This window comes from Quercus lobata, unplaced genomic scaffold (genome assembly GCF_001633185.2).
Source record: "Quercus lobata isolate SW786 unplaced genomic scaffold, ValleyOak3.0 Primary Assembly Scq3eQI_43, whole genome shotgun sequence".
NCBI lineage: Eukaryota > Viridiplantae > Streptophyta > Magnoliopsida > Fagales > Fagaceae > Quercus > Quercus lobata.
In genome coordinates, this window is record NW_022154759.1 from 73693 (window position 1) to 84346 (window position 10654).

The following is a 10654-nucleotide window of genomic DNA, read 5'->3' on the forward strand; positions in this document are numbered from 1 at the left end:
TCTAATTATGTGTCAAAAGTTTTAATGTAATCATAATAATTTCCATGAATTCAATTTTTTTGAATTGTAATTGGGTTGGGGGTAAAAGTAGAAGATGTTAGAAGTTGTTGTTCAGTATGCTGTACAAAGAAGTTCGCCTGAAGTTTGCCAGGCAGTTAGGTCAACCGAGATCATCAATACGGACTTCCGGAGGAGTTCACCTGACCTTGGCCAGACAGTTGGGTTGACTGAACTTTACGGAAAGTCACCGACCTAAGTTACCTTTGTTAATTTGGAATTGTTTGCATAACCAAGGACTATTTATAATTTGACTAATTAACAACTCGGCTTAATATTGGTTAATCCACATAGTAGGGGTATAAACAAACTTTCAATCTTTCTGTTTACGGCTTTGAAATGCCACATTGATTGCAGGGAGAACCCTTTGCAATGAAAGGACAACAAATATAAGTGCAAACAAACAAAACAAAGAGGTGAACTGCAGAGAAAATGCTTAATTGCCATAATAATAACTACATTTAAACAATAAGGGATAGTAATGGTTTTAAAATAAGATTGGTATCAAAGTAAATTGCAGGAATCATTGAATGCATCTAACAGTCATGTCAGGGTGTTGGATTGACGGGCCTCACGTGAAACCTTGATGAAAACATCCTCCATATTGGTGTCAGCCAAACCCCAAGCAAAAACAGTGAACTTTCTCTTTGCAGTCTCAACTGCTTGGAATACATCTGCAATTCTAATCTCACTTTTCGGTATCTCAAACTTCTGGGTTCCAGATAATTGGTATACCTTGCTGGCACTTGGTGAAAGATGTTGCACCATGTTCTCCACTTCTTCTTCATGATCCGAAGATGTTGTAATTGTAAACACATAAGACCATCCATATCTAGCCTTCAGCTGTCAAACACCGTATGAATCCCAATTATGAAGTGTTATGAAGAATTAACTTATTCAATTGCATTTTTATAGGAGAATTAAAAAAAAAAAAAAAAAAAAAGAAAAAAGAAAAAAAGAAGAAGAAGACAGTTAAATAGCTGTAGGCTGGTGGGATGTTAGTGCCCTTGAACTTTGACAAAGATGGTTCACACCATAGCAAGATACTCAAAGTCAAGATGATTCAGAAAAGAGCAAGCTAAATTGCATCGGAGCTCCAAAAGTCTCAAGAATGAATTTGAATGGGGGAAACAATGAGGCTGTTAACAAGCCTAAGCAGTAAAAACTTTTGTCATCTAAGAATATACTTAGGATCAAATCCTGCCTAGAAAATAGGGATTTAAGAGATGGGAGATGGCCACCTCCCATGAATAGTGTTGACTGCTGAGTGCCCAAGGGGAGGTAAATACAACATGTTGGTGTTGTAAAACCATCAAGCTTGATACAGGAATTTTGTGTCTTATAGTTATTTGACTGTTGGTGCTGATATTCAACATATTCATGAAAGAATAAATATAAGTGACGACGGGTATTGAGTACTTCAATACAAATCAAATTAATTGAGGATTTTTACTCAGTAGTGTATATGCAGTTAGCTTGAATGCTTTCCAATGCTTCTCAGTTGCTAAAGCTATCATGCATTCTTACGTTCTTATCATATGCATCTTCCTATCTAATATAGAAGTTAGATAACTAAAGATCAAAAACAGGAAAATCCATTAAGGACTACTAACTCAATAATTTTAAATCTCTATGAATAAGTTATATTATCGAGGTACCTCTTCTGGGTTTCCTATACACTGCAAGCTGCCGTCAACAAAGAATCCTAATCGATCACAGAGGAACTCTGCCTCTTCCATTGAATGAGCTGAAACCATGTATACAAGCTTCATCAGTGAAAGTATGAGGGAAAATAACAAAGCAAAGGACCATATAGTAGGGCAAGGAGAAAAATAGGTTTTTAATTTTAATTTTAATTATCATCTACAAGCCTATAAAACTGCAGTTCCATTGTCTATATGATCCAACATCAGCAATAATTGGTTTGTATTAATGATGGGAGAGAGAGAGAGAGAACTTGTTAAAATAATTGCCCGATCTTGCTTTGCATTCTTCACAACATTCCATAAGTTATTCCTTGAAGCTGGATCTAATCCAGTACTTGGTTCATCCATGTAGACAACCTTGCAGAATTCCAAGGATTAGATCATAAATAGCATAAGATAAATTTCCAAAATGGTTTTAAGCAGCACAGTAAATTGAAACAGAAATTAAAACATACTCTAGGATCCCCAATTAATGAAATGGCTACACTTAGCCTCCTCTTCATGCCACCACTGTATTTTCCAGCTTGTTTGTCAGCAACTCCACCATGAAATAGGTTGAGACTCTTAAGAGATTCTTCTACTGCCTGAAGATAGAGCAAAGGAATGGACAAGTGAACTCAAAACATGTCATGCTGAAGGTGATCAGCAAATTAAAGCATTGTAGCAGCTTTATCACAATATTCTCTCTCATAGACACAAAACTAAGCTATCCATATACTGGACCCAGATATATACACTGCACAAAATTACCTTCGTTTGATGTCAAGGTTGTCAGACACTAACAAATTAATACTTGGCATTGCACCAATAGCATCCCCCCCCCCCCCCCCCCCCCCCTCTTTCTTTCCACCTTTTGAATAATTCTAATATTCACTTTTCAAATTTATAGCTTAACTAGTGCAATTATCATATATGCTGTCACTTTTCCTACCTTGAGAATTTATAAGTAATAATAGTCCGTCAAAATATATGAGGCCACACTCAAATTCCAATATGCCCTCCCAAAAGGATCCGTGGCTCTCAAATACAAATGAACCTTCATTCAACAAAATTGAGAGTGAAAGCAACATTGACTTACTTGTGTTAATGCAGAACCTTTAAGGTTCTTAAGTCTCCCATAAAATAGTAAGTGCTCCCTCCCTGTTAGTGTTTCCCAAAGCAGGCTGTTATCCGAGGAAAAAAAATTTATAAGAAAATACACGGACTTACAAATTCAAAGCAAAGGAAGCAGAATGAAAGGATAAAAAAAAAAGGGAGACTTAAGAATGATCTAGCTTACTCATGCTGTGGGCATACACCCATGCTGGTGTATATTTCATTCATATGAGTCCGTATATCAAGACCTTGAACAAATGCAGTGCCAGTGGTTGGCTTTGTAAGTCCAATCATCTGTCAACAGATATGTGTTAACTCCTAAATATTGCATAAAGTACAAAAGATGATTTAATTTCTCTAACATAAGTGATTAAAATCCGAAGAGTGTCCAATCACAGTTTAATTAAAGTTTATTGCTACTTCCTGGTTAGTCAAGGTAAACTATATATCTTTAATCTATCCACAACATTAAATAATTTCAGGTTAGGAGGAAATAAAGGTAAATGCTTCAAAAGAAGCCCCATTGAAAGCATTTTCTATTTGCTCCCACCAATAGGAAAACACATATACAAATTCCCAAAAGTTTATTTCATTTGAAGAGACAAAGAACCTGTATACTGACCATATTGATAAAAGAGGTTTTGCCTGCACCATTGGGACCAAGCATACCAAAACATTCGCCTCTAGGCACAGCAAGATATAGTCCTTGCACTGCGAGTTTTTCAGGGTTTCCATCACTTCCTGGGTATATCTTTTGCAAGTTATCACAAACAATGGCATGGCTTGTGCTTGATTCATGTAGCAGTTGGTCAACCTTCTCCCTCTGGCAATAGATAAATTTGAATTATCATTTACGTGAATAAAAGAGTTATGTCACTTCATTGAATAAGATGGATTTCACAACAATTTGAGGGACTGTATAAAATACACTTCTCATAACTTCTATACTGCAACAATCATCTCTATCACACAGTTTGAACCAGGGAAGCATGGGGGTAGGGGAAGGAAAAAAATGAAGAGAACAAAATTCTGATTGAGGCATGGAAAAAAAAATGTAATCATGAGGTTGAATTGAAAAACAATCTGGAATTTTTTAATATTTCGAGATAATATCTAAAACAATGTATACAACACCTTGCAGATAAAGCACAGGATCAGAAAAAATTATGTTCTATTTATATTGGTTTTATGTCTATGTACTGAGTGCTACTAAAACTTCTTCATAACTCTCTACTGGCGGTGGTGGGTGAGAAATTTAGTATATGAAGTAGGATATAGAGAAAGTTACCTCTTGGTTAACATCAGCCTTATCCATCTGAACATTAAGTGTGGAGTCCTTACTTTGTAAACTAGGCTTCCAAAAAGATAACAGAGGCTTCTTTTGAGAATTTTGAGATTTTCTTCTTCTAACCCCGCTTCCTGGTGACACAAATCTATCTATACCATATGCAACAAAAAGCACCACCAACCAATTGACAAACATGATAATCAAGACCTCCTTCATCCCATTTTCACTATCGTTCAAATCTTCCCACCTCATCCCACCATCCAATTGAGCATATTGTGCAAACTCATATAACCCGCGATATAAAGAAAATCCTGGATATAGCTCCATTACTATAACCCACATTTCTGCAACCAAGAATTAGCCTCAGAATGATTAGAATTGGTGGAAAATATTCATGCGAAGGGTTGAAACAATGTGAAAAACACTAAAAAGGAAAATATCTAATTTACCAAATGATTGAGTGTGATACATGAACCAACACATGATTCAGTCAAACAACAAATTCAACTAAAGCAAAATGTCCACATTCCTCCACTCTCCTGAACATGGATGATCAAACAACTAATGCAACTTCTAATCGTGGTATCAAGCAAAGGTTCCATCTTACCTCCACTACTGGCAGGAAATCCATATAAACGGCTAAATTAAAGCATCAAATATTTACGTTTTTGCAATAGGATTCAGTTCTTAAGAGTAAAACTTTTTTTCTTAGAAGCACTTAATCTAGTTTAATGTGTAAGCCACTACACTTCACCCCTATTTATGAGAAAAGAAAGTAGCATTGCTCTTGCCCCAATTAAGTTTTGCCTAGCGTAGGGTTTTGATCATCCATTGGAAATATTCCCCATTCATACAATTTTATTTACAAATTTTTTCATTACTTATATGCTAGAACAAGTTCAAAAGGTACTAAAGCATGGTTTTTCAGGGAACTCCATGCAAAATCAGAATATTTTTAGCGTAAAATTTTTTATCAGTTCAATCAAACATAAACAGGATCCTGGGGTTTGCGCTTTCCTTTCTCTTGTATAACCTATATAAATATCAATGCACAAGCAGCCTGAATGTAAAATAATTCCTTTGAGAGATTATTATTGTCTGTGACAACAAAGACTGCCTCTGATGTACATCTTTGTATCTCTAGTCTCAACCATTGGGAGTAGTTTTTGGATATCAACAAAAGAGTGAAAATCTGCAAGAAAATTCCTAGATATCAAGCTTTTTCTGTGTAAGATTGATTATCTTTTCTGCAAAGCCATCAATTGAAACATGAGCTATCATTAAATAAAACATCATGTTGAAGCCAAAAAAATTAAAGGTATATCTGTGAAGCCCTATGAATGAGATAATAGATACTCCTTTTTCACAATTTTTGCCACTTACTTGGAAAATAGTTACTTTCAACAAAAGACATGAAAAGGAAACTTGCTAAAAATCCTGTTCCAAAGACGCATATGTATGCTACCACTGCAAGCATTGAATTTCAAACATGACCATGTGTTAGTTAATCTTTTAGTTGGATATAGGGCTTTTACCCAACAATATAGTAAACCTCAAACCTGTAGCAGTCTTAACACTTGAAAAAAATGCAGCTCCTAGAAAGGCCAATGAAATTTGCAAGTTTATATATATGAAATAAAACACAAACTGAATGCTGAAGTCGTTCAATCCAAAGAATTTTAAGCCTGAAATGAAAACAACTTGCATTTTAGCAACATACTAACAAATTAAAGAGGAAAAAAATTTTAACTGCCGTGCATTCTTACCTAGAAGTGCACCAGATGCTACGAAAACCAACATGTAGATCGAAGATACAAAAAGAAAGTAAAGGTAGGAAATCATCCAATAAGGCCCATCTCCAAGCCCATGCATTTTCATCATGATTCTTAGTTTTTGTTGTTTCTCATAAACTAATGATTTCAAAGCAACCTACATTATTAGGCAACATGTTAAAAATATTTGTAACCATAAGGTAAAAATCTATAGCCAAAAAGAAAAATAAAACAGATGTTAGATTCAATCATTGACCTCTGCTCTCAAGAAACTTAAGACATTGTCACAAGGTCTTCCAAGAGAAGGTTAATACGTACCACTTAAGGCCTGATCCTAGGATTACAAGCAAATGTCATTGTAACACATTGATAGTCATAGACGTAGAGTTTGAATGATTTAAAATAGAAGAAATATGCATCTCTTCTCACATAACATAATAGCTCTCACTATTTGACTTCACCATGTACAATATCTTTTCATATAGGTTGCATGCTCAAGTGCAAATTCATGCGCACTGAAAATGATCAATTTTTCAGCATCTCCTCAGACACCTCCAACTAGTAGAAGAATTCTGAATCCATTCGTTTGCACTTTCTACACATACGTCTTTTTCTTTTTATTGGTGCGCATAGAGCTTTACAGACTTAAGAGTGGCGTGGACATCAATATCATGTATTGTTGGTCATTTCCAAAACTAGAATATTATAGTATAAGGAGTCAACTAAAGTCTAAAAGCATCACCAAGTAGATCTTTATAGAATTCCTAAGCATGAACTTATGAAGAGAATTATGACTAAATAATGAGGGGAAAAAAAAAAAAAAAACCCGAGCTATTCATGGCTTCTGCATATATAAAGAAAAAACAATTATGATAAACTAATGACAGGGCTTTCTTTTTCTTTTCCATTTTTTTCCCTGTCTATAAATGGTAATAGGGTGGCACAAATTCTAAAAACATTTGTAAGAACATGCAAACCATATGGACAAGTCAAACAGTGCTAATGCAAGTAACAACAGGTCACATACAGGGAATAACTGTAGAACAACCCATGTGAAGAAGAGAGGACCAACAAGAGAAGCGATATCCAAGTTGGGAATGGCTGTTCGTTGGTGCATGTCTTTGACAAATTCAAATAACATTTGTGTACCAGGCCCTTGCAGAAAATGAAGGTACGCATTGGATGCCTATCAAAAAAAAAAAAATATTGCAACATTTCAGCATGTACAATCGTTTGTCATTTGATGCAAACATTAAGATACATATTAAATACTTAAAAACCTCCAAGGAAAGAGTCCAGTTCAAAGAAAAACATAAACCATATGAATGACATAAACAAATGTTAATGTACCATATTTCTTAAGGAAGCCTTGTTTCAAAAGGGAGTGAAATTGTTTCCAAAAGTGAATTATGAATAGTAGAATTCCAAATCAAATAAATTGAACAATAAAGATAATAGCGTGTTATGTCATTTTGCAGCCAACTCATTGGGTGTGATGTCCCTAATATGACATGACCAAGCAAACCTCTAAAAGAAGCTGATTAAGTCAATCAAATGCTTCAATGAAAATGGAAATTTTCCATGTTTAACAAATATTAACAGGACATGCCTCTCTTGATGTAGACAAGTAGATATTAGATATTATTTAGTGATGTAAATTTCTTGGTAGCCACCATCACCAGGATGGGCTTGGATGGGTTTGAAATGATGTTAATTGTGAGTTTGTGACCAAGTCAGGTTTGGAGCAGGGTAGAGTTTATGAGCTTTAGATACCCCTGGCCTGCCCTGCTTCACTTATACCCCAATCTAATATTTTGGCATATATATGCGTGTGTGCATGCGTGCGTGTGTGTAAGGCTAAATACATGAAGTGGTTACAGTGAGATTTGGAGAAGTGTAGAATTTATAAACCAATTCTATCAAATATTAGTCACATGTTAGTTGAACTGTTCATGAAGGAATTTTGGAATTATGAAACCAACAAGGGGAATTTTTTTTTTTTTTTTTTGTCTTTGGAATTGATGCCACTACAAAACTCAAATTGGAAGTATGGTCCAGCACTTTTTTTCTATCACTCTTCAAATGTAAGAAAAAAATATCTAACACTACTACCCACAAATTCTGTAGTTCAGATTGGGTTAATGAATCCAATCTGATCTTTGGGATTTTTTTTTTTTCAAAATAACACTCATTTTCAAACAATTTCATTAGTTAGGATTGATTTCAAACTATTTAAGAAACTAACATCTCAAGTCCCTTAGAATCAAGTTTACTGTAGCAACTTGACTATCAAAGACTCGATTTCCATAAAAATCTACATGGAACTCGAGTCTTTCCACAAAAGAAAAGAATGCAAGTCTCTTCTTCTAGTCTCTTCCTCTTCTCAAAACAACCAAAGAAAAATGAAAGAGATAAAAGCATTTCCTCTTCTCAGAACAACCAAAGAAAAACGAAAGAAGAGCAAAGAAACACAAAGCAAATACAAAGAAACCCAGCAAGAAGAGCAAAGAAACCCAGCATGCAAAGACAAAGAAATCCAGCAATGCATGGTTGGAGCTGTTAAAGTGAGCACTGAAAGTCAAAGACAGAATTTGAAAATAGAGGAAGAAGAGGCATAACTGCTATTTTGTCTAACGGTCCCTTGAACAAAACGATGTTGTGTTACTTAAATGTATTCTGTCTTGAAGGGAAAACAGTGTCGCTTAAGTTAAATGGAACGAGGTTGTTTTGCACATCTTTTCTTCAACGGTGATAGTTTTTGAAGTGCTTTGTTTCTATCTCTGAGTGTGCTCAGTGCTCTTAACCTTGGCCTCTAGTGAATAGTTAAGCAATAATTGTCATCCAGGCTATCATCCCTAATTTCATGGAGCAATGATTGCAAGGTGGTTGTGATTTAGTGAGAGCAATTTTGGCTTCTAGAAGGTTCTTGATGTATTGTAATTATGCTATATAAACAGACTAGTGTTAATGTATTCTATGAGCTTGATGAAATAGAATTTCTCTTTTCAGCTTTCCAGAAATCTCTCTCTCTCTCTGATTTTCTTGTTTTCTGGCATTGTTGACCAATCTTGCAAGCTCCAAAATTCTTTCATGGTATCAAAGCCGCAATCCATGGCTTCAACAACACCAACAGAGATTGCTCAATCCACACACACAACTCCAATCCATACAACTCTACTCCTTCAACCTCAACACAATCACCATTGCTATTACTCTCCAACATGTCAAAGCTCATGTCAATTAAGCTTGATTACACTAACTACATCCCATGGAAGCACCAGTTAATCACTATACTGGAGGTTTATTCTTTGGTTGAACACATTGATGGCATAGCACCAAAGCCATCACCTTTTGTCCTTGATGCTACAGGAAATGCAACTTCAGTTGCTAATCCTGAATTTCAAGCTTGGAAGATCAAGGATAAGGCACTTCTTTCCTTGATAAACTCAACTCTCACTCCACAAGTCCTCTCACTTGTTGTTGGTATCACTAACTCAAGGGAAGTACTCTAGAACAGAGGTTCACTTCCACATCAAGAGCTAACATCTTGAATCTCAAGCTTGAGTTTCAAGGTCTTAAGAAAGGAAATGATTCTGTGAATTCTTTTCTGCAAAAAATTAAAGTAGCTCGTGACAAATTCCTTTCTGTGGGAGTCATAGTTGATAATGAGAGTTGATTTTCATTGTTCTCCAAGGACTCCCTAGAGAATTTGCACATTTCTATTTTGCAATTCAAACTAGGAGTGATCCTATCACTTATGAGCAACTTGCCATCATGCTACAAAGTGAGGAACAAGCTATGACTGATCACTTAGATTCAATCTCTCACTCTCTTGCTATATTTGCTTTTAATGGTAAAGCAAACAGAAATTCACAAAATCAGTCACAGAATCATGTATCTGGAAGAGGAAGAGGAAGAGGCAGGTACAACCATGGTGGAGGTCAGCAGTAGTTTTCATCACAAGCCACTCATAATTTTTCTCCTCAAAATTCTTCTCAAGGCTTCAAGCATGAACGGCCAACATGCCAAATTTGTGGGAAATCAGGACATCAAGCCTTAGATTGCTACCATAGGATGGATTTTGCTTATCAAAGCAAAAATCCTCCCACAAAACTTGCTGCTATGGCTAGTGCATCCAATGTAGCCATTACCAATAATCAAGATCCCAGGCTTTCTGATTCAGGTACATCAGATAATCTCACTGCCAATCTCAATAATCTCTCCATTCAGTCTCAGTACAAAGGGCCTGAACAAGTCATTGTGGGAAATGGTCAGTCTTTGCCAATAAATCACATAGGTAATGTCACCTTACACACCATATATCAGAATTTCATTCCTAAAGATGTCCTTCATGTACCAAGAATTGCTTTGAATTTACTTTCAGTTCGTAAATTCTGTTTGCATAATAACTGTTCTAGTCATTTTGATGTGAATGAACTCAAAATTCAAGATATTCCTACAAGGAGACTCCTTTACAAGGGCTTGAGTGAGAATGGAGTCTACCCTATCTACTCCAAGAACTTCATCAAGTCATCACCACACATCAATTCTTAGTCACCTTCACAAAAGCATCACTCTTCAGTTGTTACTCAATTTCCTTCTGTTTTTCATGTAAATAGAGAAAATAAATGGTTGTTGTGGCACCATAGGTTAGGACATCCAAGTGATAAAGTTCTTGATGTAGCTTTATCTTCTGTTGATAATTTATGTACCTCAGATAGTAATAAGTGTCTTTC

At 35.6% G+C, this 10654-nt stretch overlaps 1 protein-coding gene across 1 annotated transcript; it reads right to left on the reverse strand.

Annotated features, from left to right (window-relative positions):
• Window positions 1–600: 600 nt before the first annotated feature.
• LOC115973264 (ABC transporter A family member 7-like) lies at window positions 601–9153 on the reverse strand. Its single transcript, XM_031093518.1, has 13 exons — window positions 9046–9153; window positions 6946–7104; window positions 5913–6075; window positions 5706–5831; window positions 5530–5613; window positions 4147–4490; window positions 3481–3681; window positions 3043–3152; window positions 2842–2926; window positions 2219–2347; window positions 2015–2120; window positions 1716–1804; window positions 601–900 (listed from the first exon to the last, which is right to left on the reverse strand). The coding sequence occupies exons 1-13, from the start codon at window positions 9151–9153 to the stop codon at window positions 601–603; spliced, it is 2004 nt and encodes a 667-aa protein (XP_030949378.1).
• Window positions 9154–10654: the final 1501 nt, after the last annotated feature.

Bases quoted from the DNA above. Each gene is read 5' to 3' on its own strand.
- LOC115973264 (XM_031093518.1), bottom strand. From the start codon at position 9,153: ATGAGCTTTGACATGTTGGAGAGTAATAGCAATGGTGATTGTGTTGAG. The intron at 2,927-3,042 runs GTAAGCTAGATC...CTCGGATAACAG, and splicing joins GGTGTATGCCCACAGCATGA to CCTGCTTTGGGAAACACTAA. The intron at 1,805-2,014 runs GTTCTCTCTCTC...ACATGGTTTCAG, and splicing joins TCGGGCAATTATTTTAACAA to CTCATTCAATGGAAGAGGCA.